This window comes from Halichoeres trimaculatus, unplaced genomic scaffold (genome assembly GCF_033239565.1).
Source record: "Halichoeres trimaculatus isolate MK-OKI-2021-1 unplaced genomic scaffold, fHalTri1.1 fHalTri1_scaffold_17, whole genome shotgun sequence".
Lineage (NCBI taxonomy): Eukaryota > Metazoa > Chordata > Actinopteri > Labriformes > Labridae > Halichoeres > Halichoeres trimaculatus.
Genome location: NW_027437195.1, coordinates 15074743 through 15100158, shown reverse-complemented (window position 1 = coordinate 15100158; position 25416 = coordinate 15074743). Strand labels below are relative to the sequence as shown.

General features: G+C 41.8%; 4 protein-coding genes across 9 annotated transcripts; 3 read left to right on the top strand and 1 right to left on the bottom strand.

Annotated features, from left to right (window-relative positions):
• Positions 1 to 446: 446 nt before the first annotated feature.
• On the bottom strand, positions 447 to 4355 carry gskip (gsk3b interacting protein). Of its 2 annotated transcripts, XM_074691526.1 has the most exons (4): positions 4256 to 4355; positions 4037 to 4141; positions 1617 to 1862; positions 447 to 1526 (listed from the first exon to the last, which is right to left on the bottom strand). In XM_074691526.1, the coding sequence occupies exons 3-4, from the start codon at positions 1857 to 1859 to the stop codon at positions 1368 to 1370; spliced, it is 402 nt and encodes a 133-aa protein (XP_074547627.1). In that variant the 5' UTR covers positions 1860 to 1862; positions 4037 to 4141; positions 4256 to 4355; the 3' UTR covers positions 447 to 1367. The 2 variants fall into 2 exon arrangements, with proteins under 2 accessions (XP_074547627.1, XP_074547626.1); XM_074691525.1 differs by having other exon boundaries at positions 4037 to 4337.
• Positions 4302 to 17817, top strand: atg2b (autophagy related 2B). 3 transcript variants are annotated; one of them, XM_074691522.1, is made up of 43 exons: positions 4302 to 4381; positions 5040 to 5455; positions 5560 to 5722; positions 5807 to 5959; positions 6046 to 6148; positions 6323 to 6485; positions 6567 to 6746; positions 6860 to 6956; positions 7059 to 7223; positions 7344 to 7495; positions 7635 to 7746; positions 8082 to 8325; positions 8453 to 8615; positions 8759 to 8851; positions 8961 to 9149; positions 9253 to 9526; positions 9606 to 9714; positions 9792 to 9993; positions 10413 to 10555; positions 10720 to 10877; positions 10990 to 11165; positions 11253 to 11403; positions 11593 to 11795; positions 12289 to 12369; positions 12462 to 12568; positions 12659 to 12751; positions 12828 to 12898; positions 12984 to 13060; positions 13142 to 13312; positions 13411 to 13543; positions 13627 to 13826; positions 13911 to 14140; positions 14229 to 14346; positions 14431 to 14622; positions 14700 to 14801; positions 14891 to 14969; positions 15053 to 15263; positions 15353 to 15422; positions 15509 to 15591; positions 15704 to 15825; positions 15986 to 16140; positions 16234 to 16383; positions 16462 to 17817. In XM_074691522.1, exons 2-43 carry the CDS (start codon positions 5294 to 5296, stop codon positions 16690 to 16692), a joined length of 6231 nt encoding a protein of 2076 aa, XP_074547623.1. In that variant the 5' UTR covers positions 4302 to 4381; positions 5040 to 5293; the 3' UTR covers positions 16693 to 17817. The 3 variants fall into 3 exon arrangements, with proteins under 3 accessions (XP_074547623.1, XP_074547624.1, XP_074547625.1); XM_074691523.1 differs by having other exon boundaries at positions 4319 to 4443; XM_074691524.1 differs by lacking the exon at positions 4302 to 4381 and adding an exon at positions 4659 to 4751.
• Positions 17818 to 18224: 407 nt separating this feature from the next.
• noxred1 (NADP-dependent oxidoreductase domain containing 1) lies at positions 18225 to 20308 on the top strand. Of its 2 annotated transcripts, none has more exons than XM_074691268.1 (6): positions 18225 to 18467; positions 18563 to 18723; positions 18990 to 19167; positions 19244 to 19392; positions 19507 to 19705; positions 19842 to 20308. In XM_074691268.1, the coding sequence occupies exons 1-6, from the start codon at positions 18310 to 18312 to the stop codon at positions 19966 to 19968; spliced, it is 972 nt and encodes a 323-aa protein (XP_074547369.1). In that variant the 5' UTR covers positions 18225 to 18309; the 3' UTR covers positions 19969 to 20308. The 2 variants fall into 2 exon arrangements, with proteins under 2 accessions (XP_074547369.1, XP_074547368.1); XM_074691267.1 differs by having other exon boundaries at positions 18987 to 19167.
• Positions 20309 to 20431: 123 nt separating this feature from the next.
• tmed8 (transmembrane p24 trafficking protein 8) lies at positions 20432 to 24295 on the top strand. Of its 2 annotated transcripts, XM_074691269.1 has the most exons (6): positions 20432 to 20587; positions 20918 to 21029; positions 21115 to 21208; positions 21325 to 21418; positions 21617 to 21910; positions 22109 to 24294. In XM_074691269.1, exons 2-6 carry the CDS (start codon positions 20920 to 20922, stop codon positions 22324 to 22326), a joined length of 810 nt encoding a protein of 269 aa, XP_074547370.1. In that variant the 5' UTR covers positions 20432 to 20587; positions 20918 to 20919; the 3' UTR covers positions 22327 to 24294. The 2 variants fall into 2 exon arrangements, with proteins under 2 accessions (XP_074547370.1, XP_074547371.1); XM_074691270.1 differs by lacking the exon at positions 20432 to 20587 and having other exon boundaries at positions 20919 to 21029; positions 22109 to 24295.
• Positions 24296 to 25416: the final 1121 nt, after the last annotated feature.

Below are 25416 nucleotides of genomic sequence, written 5' to 3'. Positions count from 1 at the left end.
AAGTGGGCAGCAGCTGATTCCAGCCTGCAGCCCCTGTGCCACACGTCATTCCCCACTCTCTTCCTATTTTCCTACTCCACATCTACTGTTCAGCTTTTTAATAAATTTAGTAAAGGCATAAAAGTCCAAACCTAATTTTAAAAAGTTCTTTGCCTGGGTCATCAAGCTGGCTTCTACTGTGTCATCATGAACATTTAGTTAAGCATACATGTAGATGGACATAAAACAAAAACACAGTTAAGCTGTAACCCCTCAACACACACACACACACACACACACACACACACACACACACACACACACACACACACACACACACACACACACACCCACACACACACACACTCTGTCGTAGAAGTAATGTTTGAACAAGCTGTGCTGGCAGAGAAGAAATAAACAAGAGTAAAATAAGAGACCGACATCTTTCTAAGACTTTATTTGTCTAAGCAAAGGCCAGCAGCAAGATATAGTGTCAGAATGAAAAAAGAGAAAAGTTAGTTAAATTAGATGTCAACACATTGAAGTATCAGAATCATAACTCTGTTGCTGTTGTACAGCAAACCAACATCTTAAAACAGCTATAAAATGCAACAAATACTGTGCATCATGTTCCCAAAAACTGAGGACAAGACCAGAACACAAAACATACAGAAATCACAATTTCAATCCCCACAAGGACAGCATCTCTACTTTGACAGGAACATCTGGAAACAAAAGCTTGAGCTGCAAAACACTGTTCAGTATGAAGAAATAAAATGGTACTAAGGTTATCCATGTGACAGAACAGCCCCATAAAATACATTTTCTGTCCATAAAGGATTAGGAAATGAGCTTCTTTTTGTACTTCCTGAACCAAACGTCAGTCATTAAGGCAGTTCAAATGAGTTAAGCTTACATAGGTTACAGCTTTGGCTCTTCACACCTGCTAAATAAGAACCAGATGTTTATGTAGGAGTTCATAGCTTTAGTGCAAGCAGGGCAGAGGGTGGAAACCGGATGAAAACTGCATACCAATGTGTTGCTGCTGTTTTCTCAGGTACAAAAGGTGCAGATTTCAATTACAGACGTGTGTGTGGAAGCAGGAGGATCTTTCCACAGTGAAGTCAACAACACAAAGTTGCAACAGACCCCGCACAGGCATTCCCTAGCAGCACTGAGCTAACATGAAGTCATTCGATGGAATGAAAGTCAGAAGAAAGCAGGGTTGATGGGGCAGGGCGCCCTCTTTGTAGTGGCAGCTAGGCAGGTAAATGTCGCAGGAGGCTATGATATTTGACCAAACTTGGATTATTTTAGCCCATGTCCAAAAAACCTCACTTCCCCAGCTCCTCTTTCATTTGAACATCTTGTGCAGCATCTCCGTCCTTTCATTGTCCATTTTGCTTCAGCCTCTCGAGTCGCTGCAGCAGAGCGTTGCCAAAAGCTTCTCTGTACCCGGGACTCAGCGTGTCCAGAAGTGAGTATACAGTCTCATGATACTGGGTGCTCAAATCCTCATCCACCTGATCAAAGGCATAGCCCACCACCTGTGGGGCGCAGACATATATAGTCAGGCTTGGATATTTTGAAAGAAGCAAAAGCAAAGTTACCGCTTCAGAACACGGTTTGTGTCTTACCCTCAGTCCTGCCTCTGTGAGCTCCAGGCAGTACCGGTTTCCCTCCCTGGTTTCCACATTTATGTAGGCCACATCTGACGCACTGCTGAGGCTCTGTGACACGTGCATTTCAGCCACGGCAAAAAGTACATCATTGACCACAGCTTCTGCCTCCAGCCTCATGTCTTTGACGTCTCCAAGCTCAACACAGTCCTCATCAAATGAAGAGACGATGGACTCCTCAGGCTGGCAGTCTACCTCCATCACCTGGAATGAAACAATAACCTCAGTCACTCAACCAGCTAAAAGTGTAGTGTAGATGAAAGCTAGTAAAACATACTGAGCTCTCCATGTTTATGACTGCTTCACCTGAAACATTAAATCCAGACCTTTGACTTGAATCCATCCTAAAGCTGCAGTGGTGGTGTAGCATGTGTGTAAAAGGCCAACAAGATAAAGAAAAAGAGAACTGGAACAAACCTGTGCTCTGTAGAATGAGTGCTATTTTTAATATTTACTTCCTGCATGGCTGTATCAGAAAAGATTACACACACAAAAAAGCACAAATCCATCAGGTTAGACCAGCTTTAGTTTTCTACAGAAATGAGTTCTATAAACACACACACACATGCCAAACAAATGAATGGTTTCCCCACAAAAATTATAACTACTGAACAGAGAGAGAGTAAGGATGCACTGCCTTCCTCTCAGAGTTGTCCTTTGCTTGGTTTTCCACCTGGGTATCAAATCTCTATAATATGTGTCCAGAGATGAGAGCTATTGTTGCCTTAAGGTCTTAACAATGCTAACATGACAACGGGCAGTAGAAAAAAGTCTGAGTCAACTGAGAATCGGCGCAGAACCCATTTCTGACCCATCATGAATCCCATTTTAATGTGTTGCCATCTGCCAACACAAGTTCTGGTGTAAAGCATTATCTGTAAGTACAACACACAAAAAGAGATCAACTTATTTTGATCTTGATTTCTGTTTCTGCAAATCCACCATTGATGTTTTCTTCTCTCCCACTTGTGTGAAGGAGGGCTCTGAAGTGCGTGCCTGTATGTGCATTTTCCTGCAAGTCAGCTAAGGCTTGTTCCTCAGTCATCATTCAGTCTGTTTGCTGGATGCCTTCTGAGGGCAATGAACTCATGTTAAAGGAACTGAAGACACAGGATCATAAGAATGACTTTATGATGACAAAGTCAATTCTATAAAGATCTACACAGAGCATACACCGAGACTCACACCTGTGACCCTGAACAGGAGAAGTGATTCAGAAAGTGAATGTGATAAGCTAGCTTGTGAGCTGATTTTCCAACCAGTTTATCAATAAAGGTGGTGAACTAAGCGTCATCTTCTGTAGAAAATACACTTACTGTTGTCAAGTAGATTACCCACCCCCACGAAAAAAAAACAAAAACAAACAAACAAAAAAACATGCAGTACCATTCATCAGGTCCCTTAAACTTGCCAACATTCATCTTGTGGTGTTGCTTTGAATCCAAGTGTTAAGAAGGAGGGCCTATGAGTTGACTAATCATCACAAATGTGTGATCAAATTTTAAGTGATTAGCCAGATTATAATTTGCCTTGAAACCAAAACCATTCAGCATTTCTCATATTCTCAAGACTGGATTTATGCCTGAAACAACAAATAAAAAATAAGGTTCAGTAGAGACACTTCTGGACTCTTTTTTAACAAGAAAGCAATAATATCAGTACAAATACGTAGACTGTATTTTTCCTTGCAGAAGTGTTAGTGAAAGTTATATTGGTGTACTTGATGGATCTAAAGAGGTGGGTTGAATAAAAAAATCACCTCTCCATAAAATATGTTGTATTGGAAGAGTATCAAAATTAGTTCATGTTGATGCTGCAGTCTTATTCATTGTTTGATTGATTGACATGAAATAGAAGTACAGAAGTACCTTTGCTGCGTACTGGAGTGTATTAATGCTATGCTAGTTCTACTGCTAGTACTACTGACTGTTGTGAACAACCTATACAATGATGTTACTACATGACAGTGACAACATTTAAAGAAAGTCAACAGTGCAGCGACATCTTGAGGACTCGTTGTACTCTTTTGTAGCCGACTAAGAAAAATATGTCCGAGTACTGTACCTACTGCATATCGTTGGTAGTAGGAATTTATTGTGTAAGTGTCTTGCAAATGTTATAATTTAAGTAAATTGTGTGAAGTACTGACCCAATCAACCTCAGCAAACTTGGATTCAAGCATGGCTAACATGAGCTACATTGAAGGGGATAAACTCTGAGGCGTTAGCAGAAGAACTGAGCTCTCTCTATACTGTAGTATTTCAATCTCTCTGGGCAAATTTGAAATTAGCATATACGTTTATTTGCGAAAAAAGTCATGGGCTAATATCATGATGATCAAATAGTAATTTCTGAACAACTGCGTTTAATTTTCTCACCTCCTCGCTGGTTGTGTTCTTCCGGCTTGTGGAAGCTTCGAGTCCACTCGGAGCTCTCCGGAGAAGGCTCAGTCAAATGAGGGTTAACCCTCGATGGATGGATACCTGTTGAGGGTCAGATTCATGGAAAAGGGCTGGCTAAAGACGCATGAATTCAGGGCGTCCTTGTCTATCAAAATGCTCGAAGTATTTTCTGTAAAATAACTAATAAACACTGACCCGCTTAATGTCTCATGGGCCACACAGTTCCGCCATGTTATGACGTCATGGGCTAATCCCTCCCAGAGTGTGTGGGCTCGGTTGGTGCGGAGTCATGAAAGTGTTTGTAAACAACTCAGAAAGAAGGTAACTTATTGACAGCACGAATAATATCACCTCTGTCATTTACTCCCGCGTGTCGGAAAATGGTGGGTGTAAATGTGTGGAAGTAGTTTTCTTCGTATACTTGTCACATATGAGGGTAGACTTAAGAAATGTTGTATTTAGCAGTTACCTATCTGGCTAGCTAGCAAGCGTGCAGCTGTAAGCCTAGCATGACGTTAGCTATGCTAATAATGCCGATAGATTTGCTGCATGTGCCAGCTAACAACACTAGCATTATACTAGCTCACCGGCTAGTTAGCTAAGTGACATGTCTTTGTCTAGCCAGCACTCAAAGCCTATCAGTCGCCTGTAGAGCACGGTGACAGCTCTGTTATTGCAAACATGGCTTAAGGTAGGCTTTTACTAGCGATTCTTTGGCACGCCAACAGTTGTTTCGCAAGTGCGTTTGAGTGGTTCACAGTGTCTCTAAAATGTGAGCAAATCTAAGCGTAGCATAACACAAACATGTAGAGTGACTTAACATTATTATCTGTCTAATCAGATCAATCTCGAATTGCTTGTCTCGCATTGACGCATTAACGTGTCCAGTTTTTGTCTGTTTTGAAAACATGTCATGTGCAGCCTCATGTTATCTCGTGTCAAATTACAAAGCAGGCACCATATGTTTGTCTTTCTCTAGGCGAAGCAAACTGGAGTCGGACCAATTCCCTCACATATCCCTGAGTGTCAATACATCCTCTAAAGTGTCCCTAATCTTGGGATATGAAGGGTGTTTGAGCTCATGCTTTCTCAATGTCTTTAAGCCAACAGGATGACACAACTGTAAAACCACTGACCAATTCTTAGCTGTGTCAGTAGCTGCTATTAGCATTTCGGTCACAGAGCATCAAAACCTCCTACACTACCTGTGCACTGCTCACCTGTTGAGTTAAGATGCCTTGGCCATTTTCTGAGTCTATCAAGAAGAGGGCATGCAGATACCTTTTGCATCGGTACCTCGGCAACTTCCTGCAGGAGAAGCTGAGCTTGGATCAGCTCAGTTTAGACCTTTATCAAGGCACTGGATCACTTGCACAAGTGCCTCTGGATAAATGGGTATGTGTGGTGTCACTTTTATGACAGGACATGTAGCATCTTTTTAGCAGATCATGTTGCTCTCATGAATGAAGAGGAGCTTATCATAATCTCTTCTTCCTCAGTCACTCAATGAGCTCCTTGAAACAGCAGATGCCCCTTTTGAGGTCATCGCAGGGTTTATCCAGACAATTTCTCTTACGGTCCCATGGGCAGCCCTGCTGCAGGAAAACTGTGCCCTGGAGGTCAAGGGTTTGGAGATGGTGCTCAGACCAAGACCAAGAATGGGTAGGGGACCTCTGTACTATTTGTCACTTGAACATCATCTGCGAGAAAAGTAAATTACAGTCTCACTATTTTAATTTCTTTCAGCATCTGGTACAGAGCCCATGTGCTGGTCCAGTTTCATGACTAGTAGTATGCAGCTAGCCAAAGAATGTCTGAGCCAGAAGCTCACTGATGATATGGGAGAGAGCTTCCAGCCATTTGAAGGTTTGGAGAAGTTTGCAGAAACTATAGAGACAGGTATGTTATGTCTGTACTGCAAATTTTAAAATGTTTGTTAGACTAGTATTCTGTCAAATATTACCTTTGAACTGTTTGTCTTGCAGTTTTGAGAAGAGTGAGAGTGACATTTCTGGATACTGTTCTCCGAGTTGAACACATTCCAGAAAACTCAAAAACTGGAATTGCTCTTGAGATTAGAATCCGCAAGTAAGTTTTGTCTTTAAATATGACAGCAATCACTTTATATAATATAAATGTTTTTCAGCTCCAGAGCTGTTAATCCCATTATCCATTATGACTTTTGTTCTGAATCTGAGAGGAATCAGTAAAGATAAGTGGAAATGCCTTCTTTGGTTAACCATATTCTGTTTTTACTTTCAGGATTGTTTACTGTGATGAGACAGATGAGGAGACTTCAAGTGTGAATGTGCACCAGCCAACAACATTCGCACACAAAAACTTGCAGATGGAAGGCATCACTTTGTTTTGGGATGAGTTTTCGGATGTGTCTCGTGCTGGTTGTAAATCTTCACCCACTCAAACGGTTTGTTTGTGTAGTGTATCATTAATACCTGATGTTAGAGGTGCATGCATGAGCTGTGTAATAGATATTTGATTTTTCCAGGAAATGGAGCCAAAACTCTCGCCAAGCTGGAATCCCAAAATAATTTGTGAGCCTCACCCCCAGTTCACGGAGCCGGTATCCTCCACAACACCATTCGAACCTGTACAGGTTGGAAGCCTTGGTGGGAAAATAGAGTTGTCCCTCACTCTAAAAAACAACTTAGCTATGCCTGGTGCAAAGGTAAAACAACTGTTTTTGAAATGAAACATCTTATCAGTAAACAGTCATGATAGTTTCTTCTTATGAGCTAGATGTGGTTGCTTTAACAGTGTTTTGCATGCTTTGTTCCTCAGCTGGATGTCGTTGGACATATAGATACACTTAGTATTCTACTATCCCCACGGCAAGTGCATCTTCTCTTAGACTTGTTTGGAGCCTTCTCTGGCGGAGGTGAGCACCCTTTGATAATAGATGATGGTAGAATGGTAGCCTTTAGCATAAGAGTTGTTCAGTGATGGAGTGTATATCATCTTTGTTATTGTTTCTGTAAAGATGCACAGGAATGGGCTAAGGATAGAAAGAGCCGACCCATGCAGCAGGAGGATGAGTATCGGCTCCACATGGAGCTGAACCGCTGCCTGAAGAAGGACAGTGCTGTTCCAGGGACAGACCCAGACCTCTTTGAGAGCCAGACAACCAGGACTGTGTCAAGTCGAGGTCAGATTAGAACACAATCCTCCAAATGAACCCATGTCTGAAATATGATGTGATGGATGCACTGAAACACTGACAATTATTCTTGATTTCTCCTTTTTGACATATCCGTGGGCGGTGTAGATGATGTGTTCTTTTCCATGGCGGACATGGACATGTCTCACAGCTTGTCATCTCTCCCTCCTCTGGGTGAACCTCCCACCGTTGATTTGGATTTGTCTCTTAATAGCAACTACTCTGCCTCTCCTGGAGAATCTCCATCTGCAAATGCAACAGTAAGACATCACCTGTTAAATCTCTGTCATGAGGTTACAGATTAGTGTTTGCAATGAGGATATTTTGAATTGTGTTTTGACTTATTGCAAATTAACTCAGTAACTTAGATTAAATGTGATCATGTCTGTATATCTGTAGAATCCGTGGGATGATTACATGGATGTACCTCGACAAAGAGAGAAGCAGACAAGTGAAACTCCAGTCCATTCAAGGGATTCGCAAATCCCTCAAAAGTTACTGAGACAAACTTGTAAGTATTGTATATCTATGTATTTTTTACATCCTATTAATTCAACTTAAAATACTAGTTCCCTTCAGGCCATGTACTTAAGTTGGAGACAGGAGTGTGCAGCTACGTTCAAAGAATGGATAACGTCAGCGTAACGCTCTGATCAGATCTGTATCTTAGCAGACAGCTACAGATTTAACAGGGTGATAAAGAGTTAAACAACCACAGACACAATAGAGATCTGTATCTGTTTTTGTTGAAATGATTATAAGTCAAGCATCTGGCTTTTTGAAAGCATTTAGTTATTGTGAATCCCTTTATCTCAGTGGAAGTTAAGTATCTGTCTTGTTTTTCAGCACATCCATCCAAAGCACACGGTGATGAGTCGAGGCCAGAGTTGGTACTGAAGTTGACTCTCGGTAGCCTTGCTGTCTCCGTCCTCCACATTGACCCACTGCCACCACCAGATGCTGCTCCCAGTCCTCTTGGCCCCATGGCTGCACACTTCTTTAACATGGTTGGCCCCGGACAACTCGCCCCTGCTGCTTTCCTCCAGTCCCGCACACTGTTCAACCAGGCCTGCCCCCATGACCACCTCAGGTTCTGTTTTGTCTCTTCATAATTTTTGTTTTGCAAGGTCAAGCTTTGTTTAATGGTAAAGAACAGTGTGCTGTGAGACAGATTTGCCACTGTAAGTGGAATATCTGAAGTGAACTTGTGTATGCAGGTTTGTGGGCCAGGGCCTGAAAATAACCTACGAGCACTGTCAGGGATCCAGCCTGCGGACTTTCAGCACAGATGTGTCCCTGAACCAAATGGAGTTTCTGGAGTGTCTGTTCCCCTCTGAGGCTGTCATTGGTAGCTCCCAGAGAGGCATTCAATACACAGAGGTCAGAGCTTTAATTCTGAGCTTGGCACATTTTGAACTGCACTCAGCTTCTTCAGTTTAATGCTGCATACAAATTTGGTGCACCTGAATGCAGCTGGCTTGACTTTTTCAGTGTTTCTCATAAGCTTCTCTGTCACACCTCAGCTCCTGACATTTGACACCACAGCCAGTGCTGATGCACCGCTTTCCACCTGTCTTCACCTGCTTTACAAACAGGCTGAGCGCAGAGGCCCTCAGGTAACAGCGTCTGTTAGTCCTGTGTTACGCTACGGCACTAAATCTCAAACATAAAACTGCATCACTTTCGGGTTTCCACTCGGTCAGTAACTTTTGGTTCTCTGCGCAGGGAGGCCAGGTCCGGCTTAGTACCATCCCCAGGAAAGCTGAGATCCAGGTGGAGCTGGGTCCTGTGCGCTCTGAGCTTGACATCAGCATCGTCGACAGGCTGAACTCACTACTGCAACCTCAGAAGTTAGCAACCACAGAGCTGATGGCTTCCCATTTGTATACATCCTATAATAAACATGTCAGCTTGGTAAGGGAGTCCTACATCAATGTCACTGTCTTTACAACAGTGGAATATTAATTGGCTCTAAACTTTACCTTTTTTTTTCTTGATATTTGTCTTTATAATACAGCACAAGGCTTTCACAGAGGTTTTCCTTGATGACAGCCACACACCCACCAACTGTCATGTATCGCTGACTGTCAGTGCCCCGATGCTGGGCCTTTCCGTGCGCTTCCCTATCCCAGACCTGCGCTCAGATCAGGAAAGGGGCCCTTGGTTCAAGAAGTCCCTGCAGAAGGAAGTCCTCCACCTGGAGCTGGAGGACCTGGAAATGAAAACTGAGTTCATGGGTGGCAGCTCCCCAGACCAAACTAAAATGGAGCTCACCTTCAGGGAGCTGATTGGTATGTTGACCAAAGGGAGAAATGTTCCCAAGAAAATTTCTATTTATTGCTCAAAAACTTTTGATTTTTCTCTACACAGGGAAGTTTCAGGAGGAGCCTGATCAACCAGCCGCAAGGTTCCTTAGAGTGTCTCACACCATGGATGGAGACATGACAACATCTGAAAGTGTTAAATTTGATTGGCCGAGGTCAGTAAACCAACCAGCTTCAAACCTATCTGTCCACTTTGAATCACCTCTTGGTGACATTTAATCTCTCTGAGCAGGATTGTGCTGAAGATGAACCCCACTGCAGTCCACTCAATCCTTGAACGGGTGACGGCTGAAGATGACGAAGGTGCTGAGGACCATTCTCTCGAAGAGGAAGAAGAGGAAGGTGCTGCCCACTCACTGAAAGATGTGTGTGACTTTGGGAAGCCTGAGCCGTCACCCTTTTCTTCAAGAAGGGTTATGTATGAGAATGAAGAGGTAGGCCAAAGTTTAAAAAACACATTTACCTTGAAACTCCAACAGGCACATACTTGAATGATGTTCTTTTTAGGTGTTAAACACTTGTTTCAGAAGCGTCTTTGTTCAGCCTCATTCTCAAATATTACTCATTTTAGAGCAAGTCATTGTTGCAGACAAGTGACAACACTAAAAAATCCTCTGTTGTTGTCACACATCTAATGATAAATGGAAGCTGGAGCCTGTGTAGGTGCACAGATTTGCATTCAGAAGCAAAGGTATCTTTTGCTCAATATATGACGATGTGCGACAGATGCATCATTATGCAAAAAGCAACACAAGCTCTGCTTTGCATCCCTAACCTGTTGGCAGAGCCGCTGGTTATGATCCCCCTCTTATGAAAATGTTGTTTTTCTAAGTCCCTTCTGTTTTCATTACAGATGGTTATTCCTGGTGATGTGGCTGAGATGACCGAGTTTCAGGAAAAAACTATGAACACCTCACGCTTTATCCTCGAGTTGTGTTTTCCCAATGTGCAGTTAGTACTTCCAAGCAAGGCATTTTATGAAAAACTCCACAACAGGTGCGCACTTTTTTTTACAGCAGAATTGTTATAAAACATTAGATAAATTAAAGATACAGACTTCAGGCTTCAGAACAGGTATTGATCTGCTAAATGTATCAATATGTTCTTACTTGAACGTTCCTCTTGTTTCTTACATAAATTGTATGTTTTCTATACTGAAGAATTAACAATGATCTGCTGCTGTGGGAGCCCACTGCACCATCTCCAGTGGAGACAGTGGACAGCATGCCATATGGAGTTGGACTCTCTGTTGCTAGTCAGCTGATCAACACTTACTCCAAAGACAGCTTTAGCCAGTTCCGCTCTACAGGTCCTGAAGGTAAGACAACAAAACATACTTCACTTGTGTTGGGCTCTTCTTACCTTTATACATATGGATAAAATGAAGTCATTTCAGAGCTTTACAGACATGCTTCATGTTCTGCTTTAAGATGAGACCAGTGGCTCTGAGGAGGAGACCCTACACTATTACTCTCCTGCGTCTGAGCTGGGCCTCAGATCACGCAAGAAGAAAAAACCCAAATCCCAGTGCAAGACCTCCCAGAGCGTATTCTCTGTCATCCTCAACGTCAACCATGGCCTGGTGGCGCTTCAAACCAACGCAAAGGTTAACTCACCTCCTTTCTCCATACCACACACACATGCTAATATGCTGGGGGGGTGAGTTGGATTAAATATGAATTTTTATTTCCAGAAGGAGGATAAAACTGTTCTGAAAAACAAGCACGGAGAGTTCTGGTTAGAGGTGAAAAATGCTGTGCTGTTCAGTGTGACTCAGTATGAAGGCTATAAGGACCAACACTACATCTGCTTCCACACCAGTAACGTCTGCATGTATCACCAAGGTAAACCAACTGCACGTGTTCAGTCCAGCATCACTTTTTGTTTAATACTTAATGAGAAGATGACCTTCAAATTTATTGTGCAGTAGATTAAGACTTCTCGATATCTACATCACTGGAGTTTGATCTCCATATTTGTTGTAAGGGCACTTATGCCCCGACGCCTCTTAGTCTGATGCTTCATCTTTTCAGGACTTTTGGATGGAGGCACCTCTGTCTCAGAAACCAAATTGCCATGCAGGACACATCCCCACTGGTTAGAGCCAACTATCTACCAATCAGAGACGTCCCCTGAGAGATCGTCAACGCCGTCAGAGAGCATCGGTCTGGAGGCCCGGAGCATGGTGTCTGTCGCTGTCAAAATCTCATCACAGAACGCAGAACGCAATGTCAAGGTAGAGTACTAAAATCAACTGTAAGTTATCTTCATTTTCTCTGTAGAGTCATTTTCAGATTGTCGAATGATCTTGAGATCTTTTGGAGGGATTTTTTTATCCAACACAGAACTTAAAGTTTTTTCAAGACAGAGGTTATAGATGACTTCTAGCATAGCTTTAGTTGATCTCATACCAATAAATTTATTAGTTTATTATATCTATTGACTAAGGCAGTCCTGGCTGTGTCTTGGCACACTTTCCTGTAGATGGGGCTGTTATTAAACCAAATCACTTTAATTATTTTTCTTCTTAAAGTAGGGACACTTGAGATTTTGTACCCATTCTGTAGCAGCCAAGTTAGATTATTCATATTTTGTGAGACACCAGTCATTATTAATATTCTGATACTAAATAATTTCTGAAATCACACCACAGTGACCTCTGATTCATCCCAGTCAGGTTTTTTTGTTGGGAGTGAATTATTCAGCTTGGCTTGTGGGTTTTCATGCAGGAGTTTCTTGTTGCTGTTGGAGTTAGAGGAGCTACACTCCAGCACAGAGTGGTCCCTCCCAGCTTGGGCTGGTACGACCAGGTGGGAGCAACAGCTTAACTTTATCTCCTTCATAGAGCATGTAAAAGTAGTGGATTGTAATTAATCCCATATTTGTAATCCGTGTAAAACAGATGGTTGACTTTCTGAATGTTTCTGACGAGCCTGTGCTGGGTTACGCACCACCCACGTCTGTCGCTACTCTGCATTTACACCTGTGGAGCTGCTCTCTTGACTACAGGTAGAGCATCCCTCAGACCTTTGAAGACACCATGAGGTATTTTTCCATGAGTGTGTATTCTCACATGACTTTTCCTCTCCTCTTGAATAGACCCATTTACCTGCCACTCAGATCGCTGCTGGTAGTAGAAACTTTCAGCATCTCCAGCAGTGTTTCATTAGACCACTCGTCTTCAACACTCAGGTATGAAAGGGCTTTTTTTATCTTCACGTTAACATCTTCACTTTTTCTTTGCTTATTGGGAACTGTTTGTTTGAAGGATCATTTTGGATGAAGCGGCCCTCTTCCTCTCAGACAAGAGTAATGCTGTCTCTGTAAATCTAGCTCACGGTGAGTTGCCTCCAGTGATCGTTGTAAAGGAAACTACTTAAAATGTTTCTCAGCAGCTTTTAGCAATATTTGATTTTTCTCACAGACTATGTCCAGGTGGTTGACATGGGAACTCTAGAGTTGAGGATCACAGCAGTCAAACCTGGAGCAGATGGAAAATTGGTGAGATATCTGCCACAGAGTGATATAACTGTTCTAAACTGAGTTTATTCCTGATTTATTAATCTGTCTCTTGTTTAACAGTCAGAGCCCAGATTCGAGCTACGCTGTTCCAGCGACGTTATCCACATCAGAACATGTTCGGACTCCTGTGCTGCACTCATGAATCTCATCCAGTATGTCGCCAGCTATGGAGACTTACTGCCACCTGCAGAACCAGAGACCAAGCACAGCAGCACTGCACAGAGATCCAAGGTCAGCAGTGACTAACATGAGCAAGGGGCACAAAAAATACCCTCAGATATAAAGCTCTATGAGTCAAACATGCTTAAATTGGGTGTATGTTTGGACAGGTTGAGTTTTCAAGCAGACCCACATCTCAGACCCCACTGCTTGCTGAGACTGAGCAGCAGATGCTGCAGGATCTGATGAGTGAAGCAATGGAGGAGACTGACGGGCAGCATGCACCAGGACTGCAGCAAAATGGTGGAGACTTTTCTGAGTTTAAGTCGAACATTTCACTGTGTAAAGAGCCTAAATTAACTAGAGCCTGTTTCACTCATCTATAGGTGCTGATGAGGAAAGAAATCAAGACCACGACCCGCCACACTCAGACCTGTTCTTGTTCCCTGATGAGAGTGGGAATGTGACTCAAGATTCAAGCCCCACCTATCCCATGCTTCACTCTCCTCTCATCACTCCTGCCCCTTCGCTGGCCCAGGAGACGGATGACTTTTGCATCCTGGAGACACCAGGTTCAAGGGGAGAGGTAACTGTTCTTCACACAGATTAACTACACGAGACAGAGACTGTACAGAGCTTTTTTGCTCACTGTCAATGAAATGGGTTTTAGGATCTTGATCAGGAGCCAGTGGTTAAGCTTCTTACCTCAGAAGCTGTTGAAATCAAAGATGATCACTTCAGCCAGCCTCTTTATGGGAGTGACTCCAGCCGTGGCGCCTTGAACTGTCCCATCCCAGAGGTGCGATACCTCATCAAGGAGATCTCTGTCATCTGGCACCTCTATGGAGGGAAAGACTTTGGGAGTGCGACTTTTACAGCATCACCTGCCAGAAGCCGAGGGTGAGCCTTTCAGCTTTGTGTAAACACTGTGTTTATGGGCATGTTAGGAACAAACTTGTTTAAGTTTTGTTATATTCCTACTTTGCAGGTCTACACCCCACAGCTCACCCTCTCAAACACCAGTGAGGCAAGCTAAGGCTTCAGGACGCACAGGTGGAGGAAGAGGAAGGAACCCAGACGTCCTGATGGAGATACAGCTCAGCAAGGTAAGATGTTTACACTGACACCCTTACACAGATACTCAGGTTTATTTTTACCATTAACATATTTTTCATTTGTCTTTCCTCTAGCTGAGATTTCAGCATGAGGTGTACCCTCAGACCCAGGTTGTGTCTGGCCCAGCAGTGGATCAGCCTGTGTCCAGACAGGTGTTTGTCGTGCAGGACTTGGAGATTCGGGACAGACTGGCTACTTCTCAGATGAACAAATTTCTGTATTTGTATTCCAGCAAGGAAATGCCCCGGAAAGCTCATTCCAACATGGTGAGGGTTCTCATACGCATGCATTAACTGAGTCAGATTTTGATCTTATGTAACAGTTTCTGTGTTTTTGGTTTTAGTTGACTGTCAAGGCGCTGCACATGTGTCCCGAGTCAGGCCAGGCTCCGCAGGAATGCTGTCTGCGTGTTTCTCTGATGCCTCTACGGCTCAACATCGATCAAGTAAACAATCCTTCACATTTTCCTCAATGAATTCATAAAATGAGCAGTAATTGACAGTAATGATTTTTTTTGTCTGTTTTTTTCTGTAGGATGCTCTTTTCTTCTTGAAGGACTTCTTCACCAGTCTGTCTACTGAAGTTGAGTTTTTCTCTCCTCCTGCTCAAGAAGGTAACAGTCAGGATTTGAAGCACCTCCAGATTGGCTACTCTGTCTCATTTACTGCAGCCTGATTTTTTTATTTTGCTCCACAGCTGTCTGTGTTTCCACAAAAAAAGTGTCCGTCCCAGAGATCTCCTGCAGCTTCACGAAGCACGCCAGCAGCAGCCAGGACCCAGCCCCGATCATCTCAGTGCCAGCTCAGAGACGCCTGAGCCACAATGGATTCTCCACATCAGGCAGGGAAGACGTGAATGACGGCGACGCCTCTGCTGCTCCCTTCACAGACCAACCAATCTTCTTTAGGTCAGAGTGGGAAACTAAGTGATGAAACCTCCTTGAAAACACAATCCAGCTGCTAGTTTCACATCCTCAATGATTTTCTTTTCCATCAGGGAGTTTCGGTTTACATCTGAGGTTCCAATCCGCTTGGATTACCATGGGAAACATGTTTCAATAGAGCAGGTATGAACACAGTTGGGCCATGTGTTGGTGCCACATTATTTTCGGTGCTTTTTTAATGTTTTTTTTTTTTTACTGCTTTGTTTCAGGGAACACTCGCAGGAATCATTATCGGGTTGACACAGCTGAATTGTTCTGAGCTAAAACTGAGGCGCTTGTGCTATCGACAAGGGTGTGTTTATCTATAAACAATGGTTACCTTTTTTCTATGATATCTATATCTTTTCAGTCAAAGCCAAATGGTTACTCACTTAATGTAAAACTAACACTTCTCTTGGTTTCAGGTTATTAGGTGTGGATAAACTGTTCTCCTATGCAATTAACGAGTGGCTCAACGACATAAAGAAGAACCAGCTTCCAGGGTTATTGGGCGGAGTGGGACCGATCCACTCTCTAGTACAATTTGGTGAGCAAACACATGTTGATTGTATATGTCAGTGCGGAGCAGGGATATTGCTAGCCTTTTTGTGCTCATACATGCATCAAATTGTATATATAATGCAATACCTATATGTAGTTTATGATTTCATCTAAAATCTTGTCCTCATGATTGATTTTCTGTTCAGTTCAGGGATTCAGGGACTTGGTATGGCTGCCGATTGAGCAGTACAGGAAGGATGGCCGTATAGTCCGAGGATTTCAGCGTGGCACTGCCTCCTTTGGGACTTCCACTGCCATGGCTGCTCTAGAGCTCACCAACAGGATGGTGCGGACCATCCAGGTAAATTTCGCTCTTCAATGTCATTAAGATGTACGTTTTTGGTAAGTCTTCACACGGCTTCTTAAATATTCCCCCCTTGTTGGTCATTTTCAGGCAGCAGCTGAAACAGCATACGACATGGTTTCCCCTGTGCCTGATGAGAGAGACATGAAGAGGATAAAGCGGTTTTCTCATTACGGACTGGCTCACCAGCCTGTGGACCTAAGAGAAGGTGTAGCTAAAGCTTACACTGTGGTCAAAGAGGTGAGGCAAACAACAAAGCTGTTTTTAATTTAGAGACAATGAATGAGAAAGTGTTTTAAAAGGAAGATGTTTCTACAGGGCATCACAGACACAGCTCTGACCATCTACGACACCGCCACCAGGGAACACGAGCAGCGGGGTATGACGGGCGCAGTGGGTGGAGTTCTCCGCCAGCTGCCACCAGCAGTGGTCAAACCCCTTATTATGGCCACCGAAGCCACTTCTAACGTCCTGGGTGGGATGAGGAACCAGATTCATCCTGATGCCCGACAGGAGGAGTCTCAGAAATGGAGGCAGGGCGAGGAGTGATCCTCGATGCTGCTTTCTACCTGAAACCATGACTGTGCAGAACTAACAGCGACTAAAAATGTTGGCAACTTTCTACAGAGCATTATCAAAGACATCTCAGAGGGGGAATTTATGCCCTGATGTAAATAAAACACAGTTCATCTCGTGGAAATTTGAGCTACTGTGATTCAGCTTGTGTCAGTTCCCTCACAGTGCCTTCATGGTTATCAGCAATTATCCACTGTACGATCAGTCAAAGGGATGTATCACAGGTGATAAACACATGAGCCACATTCAGTCTTAAATGTGGTTTATGTTCTGTTGTGTAGACAATGGCATTTCAGATGTAAAAATCATAGCAATGAAGACATAGTCCCATTAAGGGGGAGACATTTGCCTTGTTCTCAACCAGCTCTGTTTACAGGTTGTGTGTTGTTGCTTTCCCTAATCTATTTGGTGTCAAACACTAATATTCTAGTCGTAATGACCCATAATTTAAATAAACTGCACTGTATGTGGGCCTTGGTATTAACTGTAAATATTCCTAATGTAGAGCATTTCATGCAAATATGAGAGAACAAGTGTAGAAACTGAATGTGTTTAAGCTGTGTAAAGTTAAGCACTTTTAAGTGATGAGAAGGTTACTTTCTCAGACAAATGACGGATGGGAAAAATTGCCCAAATTTATTAAGTTTTGCAAACTTATTTTGAGCTGTGATCAATGTTGCATGCATTTTGAAAAAAGCTGCTGTGGAGATCAGCTTGTTAAACCTTTGTAATGTTTCATTTTGTCAGTCTGCTGCTCACACTTTCACATTGATGACAGCACATGAAATTGTGCTGACTCAGAATCTTGAAGAAAAGTCTTAGAATTCCGTGTAAGATTTCTTTTTGTAGTATTTGTTTGAAAATTGATTTTAAGCTCAGAGTTATGTGGCAAACACTTGATTTGCTTATTTTGTTATTAATGTGGTCAGGATAATATTTCTTGTACATAGGTGTACAGTTAAATTGAGGAATTTGTATCGAGGCATGGAAGGGAAATAAAAACGGTTAACTCCACCTGTGTAGAGTGTGGCTTGGTGAGGTTTCTACCTTTAAATCTCTTTTTCATGAATGAATATAAAGAAAAGTTATCCCAACGTGTTTAGCCGGCATGTGGGTTTTTTTTCTTCAGCAAGTCTCTGGAGGTTGTTATAGGCTAGTTATAGTGAGTCTATCCAAAGATTACCCGAAACGTGATTCTCACTGCAAGAGATAGCTATTCCCCCCATTCCCCCCATTTTAGAGCTCTTTTGTTGTTTTTCTCTGTCTTTCTTCATAGCTGATACTACATCTCTATATTTGATTTGGGTGATTTGGGGGTAAACGGTGTTTTGAGTGGATTTTTGTTTTCATAGAATATTTTTGTTCAAGAATTTCATTTATATTCTTGTTACTTTGAGTTTAACCCAAAAAGTAGTGCGTTGTATCTTGCTTTAGGCTAATTGATTTTTTTTTTATTTTGAAATACGTGAACGTCGGCTGTTGCCATGTTGCCATGGAGACAGGGACTATAGAAACGAAGCCCACTTAGTGTACTAAAAACCTTGATAGTTTAAAATTTATTCTCTTGAATCTGTATTTACCTTTCGGACGATGTTGGACGTCACAGCTGGTTTGGACAGTTTTTCTTTTGAGGTCGGACTGAGTGAAGAAGAAAAAGAAAAAGTTTATCTTCGGTCACGCGCCGCTGGACTGACGTTTTGCGGGTGCGCGCATGCAGTGTTTTTGTGTAAACTAGTTCAGTCTCTGAGGTAAGTCTATTTAGTTTTTCTCTGATAACTGTTAGCAACTTCTAAACACAACACTTTATAGAGCGGATTTTATTCACTCTGACTGGTGCACTTAGAGCTTCCATCCTAAGTCACACTGCAGCCGGGGGCAGAGGACTCTGTGTTGGGATTCTGGGGATGGGCCACCTGGGGAAACAGTTACTGACGTGCCTTCTTGAAAAGTCAGGCATCGAACCTTCAAACATTAAGATCTCCAGTAGAAGACCAGAATCTACAGGTAGGCCGAAAGAAACAGTTAATGTTGATGAATTTTATGGCCTACATACTTTCATTTATTATTTTGATTCTTCATCAAAAAATTGTGCAGGCCTATGAATTTCAAATGTGAGTCATGAGAAAAATAGAAGGATTTATAGGGTGGGTTTTGAATGAAAAACAGTGCCTTATTTTGACCATTGTACCAACGCTCTTAATTCTGACAATTATTAGTTAAAGTAAGACTTTGTTTGATTGTCTGATTCTCTGTGTGTCCGCTCTCAGTAGAGTTTACTCAAGCTGGGGTTGAGTGTCTCTTCAGTAACAGCAGACTGGCAGCATGGGCAGACGTGTTGTTCCTCTGCTGTCTGCCCTCTCACCTCCCCAAAGTCTGTGCTGATCTCCGCTCTCACCTGTCAAAACACTGCCTCGTGTACTGCTTCACCTCAGCCGTGCCTGTCGCCAGGTAGTATCACAGCTACACAGCAGCAAATGTAGCTGTTTATCATTCTTTGAATTCATGTTTTCAACTTTTGTTTCAGATTGGCACACCTTCTTGGACATGATTTTATTATCAAACCACAATATATGACTGGTGGTGATGTAGATGTGTGGCAGTCCTGCACAGATATGAAGACAGCTTTGAATGATCCTTCGCTGATAGAGGCATCTTGTCCTCTGACTATGAGCGGTAACCTGTTTAATCACTGCAGACTTTAATTTTGGATAGATGCAGTTCATCAATGTAAAATCCTGTTTTTGACATGATTTTGTTAAATGAAGTGCACTATTTCTGTTTATTTAGGAGGCATATCTCTGGATCTGAGCTGGGTGTGTGCAGTGCTGTACAGCCTGCTAAATATCTGCTCATCTGCTAGTCTTGGATCCAGTTTGACTCTCTGTCTGATCAACAGCATCTTTCAAGAGACAGGAACACACGTAATTAAACTAACAACACAGACTTTCATCAGTGCATCTTGTGCAACTTCTCTCCTTCCAGACGAGTAAGTGAACAACCACATCAGACAAGAACTCAGGGAGCATTTACAGCATGCCTGTCTTGTTCACTTTAGACCTGCATTTTGCAAAATTCAAAGAATAGAATTTCCTGTTTGATTTCCTTTTTTTTTTTTCCCAAAGGCCCTTTCCGTGGATTTCCATCACTGATATCCAGACCAAAGACATCCATCTGCAGTGCCATCTATCAAGAAACAAACCTATGCAACAGTGCATCTCTGCAGCATACAAATATATGCTGCAAAATTAGACTTGAACACTCGATTTCAAAATGTCAATGTCTCATCTCCTTTAAAAAAAAAAGCCACAATATCTAAAATCATTTGGAATACATTTCAGAGAAATGCAAATAAAAATGTATGTAAAAATATGCATGTTGATGTATGATTCATTGAAGCAATGGCAGATAGGACGAAATTTTCAATTACAGCAAATCCAGTAGCTGAATAACAAAACAGCTGTAATTACTGGGCACTAAATACAAAAATAATGGGGAAACAGAAAGGAGTGAATAAGAAGGTTAAGTAAACTATATTCTACAGGCTCTGATGTGACACTCCTCTTTGGACTTGTTGCTGTAATATTTTATAATTTAAAAAATTAAACATCTTGATAGTTCTGTCCAGGGCCTCCTCTCGAAGTAAAAGCATTGCTTCCTCACAGGATGTCGAGTGCTTCAGAATCGCACTTTTTCGGCAACTTTCGGGAAAATACGGAAGTGTCAAAAATTCGGGTCCGTCTTCTTTTCCCCGCAAAGCTACAGCTCAGTGGAAAGCCCCATCACATGATCTTTGTGATATGGAAGTGTATGTCCTGATGGCCTTTCTTGGACTTGAGTAAAACCACTTGAGAATCATCGTTCTCCCATGGTAAGAACAGCTGTTGATCAGTTTGCACTTTCTGTGTTTGCTAGGTAGCGTTAGCTTCTGAGATGCTACCAGCTAACACACGGCTAATGTCAGTTTAAAGACATGAGGCAAGAGAGAGCGGCATGCACGGATATTTCGAGTCAAGCTAGTTATTTATCAGTTTGTTGTGTTACTGTGGTCTGTATCAGCCAAACGCCATGTTTACTTGATTTATTTCCTCCGTCAGGAGGTTAGCCTCAGTACTTTCATCTATCCCCCCCTGTGGCTGAGAGGGGCGGGGCTTCATCTTTTCCAGCCACGCACACGGAGATGTTTGCCTTGTCTTTACAGCCATGGAGCGATTAGAGTCCACATCTGAGCTTCAGTCACGGCTGTCATCCCTGTCCTTCTCTTCTTTTCCCGGAGTAACATCCAATCAGTGTGACAACCGACCGCTGGACAGGTGAGTGAGCCCGCTGCTGATTATGCTGTAGACGTGTAGTTATACTCCTAATGCACTCAGTTGTTACATATCATTTGCTTTACAGACTCCAGAATACAGATCTTTCTCAGTGCTGTGCCCGGTCAAAAAACCAAGCTGCTATGGAGGAAACCAAGGAGGATTCAGGACCATACACTGAGGTAATAATGTTGAAGTATCCCTGGGAAGCTGTCAGTGGTTGTCAATAAACAGGGAAGGGCAATATGATCTGACTTCTCAGCAGTAATATTAGTCTAATGTGTGTGTGCATTTTAAGGGTAATGACGAGGCCCCTGCTGAGCTGGCCCCAGGGGAAGGAGGGGAGGAGAACAACAGCTCAGGGAGCTGTCAGCTCTCTGCTGAGATGACAGGTGAGGGCCTGCTGAGTGTGCCATCACGGTTGCTGCTTTGTTTTATCTGTGATCAGGAACCAGGGGATTCATTAGTCTCTGAAAAGTGTGTTCATACTGTTGTACAGGCTACAAAACATGATTTGAATGGCATGTTAAGGCTTATCTAAGTTAGATAAAACATGAAAGTCTTTTTGCATTTGTCCCTCCTGATGGTAGCCCAGCTGCCACCCCTGAATCCCCCATCAACATGGACATCTGCTGCTCTGAAGGAGCTGAAGGCAAAGCTTCGCACGGAGGAGGATAGCGTTGTGACAGTGTACCGAGGCGATATCATGACAGTGCATGTGCCCACTGTGCCTGAGGCCAAAAAAGTGTGCTGGGAATTTGCTACAGATGGTTACGACATTGGCTTTGGTATATATTTTGACTGGACCCCTGTCACGAGCCGGTCTATCACTGTACACATCAGCGAGTCCAGTGATGATGAAGAGGAGGAGGAGGAGCTTGAAGGTCAGTATTTGCAATCTGTTCTCAGACTGAACTGCTCACTCCTAACCTTTTTTCTGGATGTCTCAATCTTTTCCACTTTTCTATAAAACTCACCAGTCTGTCTGTTGCTATAAAACACCACAATCCTTTTTCAATAGGTTTCCTTCCTTCTGCAATCCGAGCTGCTTTTGACTTAGTGCTCTGTGCTTTTGGTTCCAGGGCCTGTCACCAATGGAGACATTGAGAAGGGCTCCAAAAGTCAGTCCAACTCAAACTTGGGGGAAATTTTACCTGTGTATCGCCAGGACAGCCACCTGTCCGTCCACGGGGGGAGCCATGACTTTCCAGGTGAAGGCACATACCTCCTTAAGTTTGACAACTCCTACTCACTATGGCGAAACAAAACTCTCTACTACAGGGTTTACTACAGTGCCTGAGATGCCAAATTATTGTTTATGAATGTACACTTTACTTTACAGAAGAAAACTGCTCTTTAGAATTATGAACTATTTTTGATTCCTTGCTTGGAAAATTATGAAATTATAATATAAAAGGTTTGAATATAGGCATATCTATTTTTATCACTATCAGCTTGTGTTGCCACATGTTGAATTCCCATATATGGTGGGGTAGTTTTGAACGCAACATTTGCTCCAGTGTCTTGCAGATAGGTTGTTGAAGAAGCCTTGCATATGTGCCATGTTCCCATGTCTGCACTGTGCTGTTTGGTCAAGTGCCCGTCATAAAACAAACTGTCTTCAGGCCTAACATTTCTATGGTAGCAGTGATCAGGGAACACCTGCACAGGATATTTTTCACCCCGCCAGGTGCTTAATAAGCAGTGCTCTAGAGAAATGAAGATTTCCTGTTCTGTGTGTGTTTGCGTGCACTTTCTATGACTATGTTGCTTCGTTGTTGTTACCTGTATTTATCCTTCAGCTTTGTTGCGTAACTTATCTGTGTGAAGTTTAACTAGGCGGTAATGAAGAGTATGACTATGTATTTATGTGCACAGACTTGTCTTCTGTCTTAGTGGTGTGTTGCTAAAGGATATAAATTGAATGTACCGAAGCAAGTGGTGACAGTTTTCCAAAGTGTGCTTTTTTTATGACACAAATAAAAGTCGTCCCTTATCACACAAAGCCCTTATTATGTAATATAGATCCAATATTTACATTTCTCTTTCCACCTCTTATTTGCAGTTACAGATGAAGGGAGCAGATGCAATATTTCATCTAAATGTATTTTGTGCACAGGTCTTTGTGATTTAAGATTATTGTGTTTGTTTTAGGTTTCCTCGATGCTTTTGGCATTCAGGTGTTTAAAAGCCTTTTTCCATCCTGTGTCTAGAATCAATGATTCTACCACATCCACTCATGTGCATGTTCCCAAAGACTTCACAAATTTGGCTGCTTGTGCTGTGAACAACGTAGAGCAACTTTGTTTTTTTTTTATTTCCCACATTTACTGTATTGTACCGTCACTGTAAGTTTGTTTCTGAAATTTATATTCCACAATAAAAAGAAGATTGTCTAGTTTTTTTGTTGTTTTTAAAATGAATGCTGTATAGGGATGGGGATGCTGTTGCCTTTGCAACTATCAGATATTTCTTAATTAACATTTGTTTTAATTTCTTCGTTGTTTTTTTCTTTTTTTTTGCTCTATAAAATGTCAGGATATGCTGTGAAATATTCTTGTTGTTGTTGCAAAGCCAAGAAGAATGACCTAGACTGTCCTAAAATGATGGCCTATGACCTCAAGATATTCAGTTTACTGGGAGAGAGGACTAGACATGAGACCAATCAATCAGTTTTTATAACTTTGAATCAAAGAACTACCTGTTTTTTTATATTTAGTATAAAAGCAATGAATTTAATATTCAAAAAAAGTTATATAGGATAAATGGTAACTCATAAACTAATAATTTTATCCCAGTGCCTTACGAAATCACACTTTGGAAACAGACCAACCACATTGCAAGCATGCACAAGACATTCACGATGTCAGCCATTAAGACTGCTGCTATGTGTTATCTCCAAACAACCATATCTGTTCTTCCACCCGAGACGCTGTCATTTCACAACAGCCTCCATGCAGATCCAGGATTAGAAAGTGCATCAGGATGGTCCCCTGTGTTTCCATTAAATTGTGGCATCAGGGGTTTGATGTAATAGTTACAGAGGTGCTGATGAAACCTGGTTTTATTTTCAGCTCTCCCCAGTGGACTGTCAGAAGACAGAGTTAGCAGCATGACTCACCTTTTACTGCATTTCTAAAAATGTACATCTTCTCTTAATTTACTTTTTTTATGGAATCCTAAAAATAATACAAGTATGCTTTGCTTCAGCATAATTTTCATATATAATTTTATACAGTTACACCTAACTAGAGAGGTTCTTTTTAATTAGAAATAAAGGTGCTGACAGAAGATTAGATACTTAACTATTATTATTATTACTTTAAATGGCAACAGGTGTTTGTCTAATGAGTAGAGGTGTTGAAAAGTATTGATACAGCAATGTACCGTGATGCTTTTACCTGTGATAAAATACTGATATTTCAATATCGATACTTTTATTTAAATAAAAATTCGTATTTTAAGTGAGTTGGAAGGACAAAGTGTCTTCCACACCTCCACTGTGGTAGATGGCGCTGAAGAGCTACTCCACTGTATGTTGCCCATAAACTGTATAATAAATATAATCTCAAAGTATATTCAAAATGTTTCATTCCTAAACTTGATGATGTGGGTTTTAAAGTAGTACACATGAATGTTTTTTCCGTGTTCTTGGGTATTTTTTTTTACAGTGTAGTAGACCTTTAAAATAATAATCATAGTCATGTTTTGCATAATATCAGATTATTTTTATAAGTAACATTGGTTACACCAACAGAAATTTATCAATTTCACCAACTGACCACGTCTTTTGCCCAATATTTTTTTTTTGCAATATTAGTTTAATGTCACAGTAGTTTAAGTGACAAACTTGACTCACTTTGTGTTTTTAAGTTAAATGAATGTACAAAACACTGCATCTGACTTTCTTTATTTCAAACACAATAAAATAAAAAAGGTTGTTTTCAATCAACTAGATAACTGTGTAGAATATTAAAATAAACATCAACATTGCGATATCATGATACTACAGTATCATGACCCATGTATCATGATGGGTATCATTAGGTTCTTGCCAATACTCACCCCTAATAATGAGTGAATAATAGTTTACATAGCCTGGTCATGTAAAGCACATTTGAATAACACTTTCTTTGTGTGGTTTCACCGAGCAATATTTAAGCATGTAAAGCAAGAGGTTTGAAGGGACCAGCCCAGGTCCAGCACATATGCTAACACACTGGACCTGTATAAAAGAGGCAAAATAGGCAAAGAAAGCACACTTCAGCATCCAATTGTTGTTTGCATAATGTATTTAATGTCCAGGTAGAAACACATCAGGGAAAATACTGGTAAAGCTGACAGTAATGTAAGTAACTTAATTTAATATAGAACAGAGGTCTTCAACAGG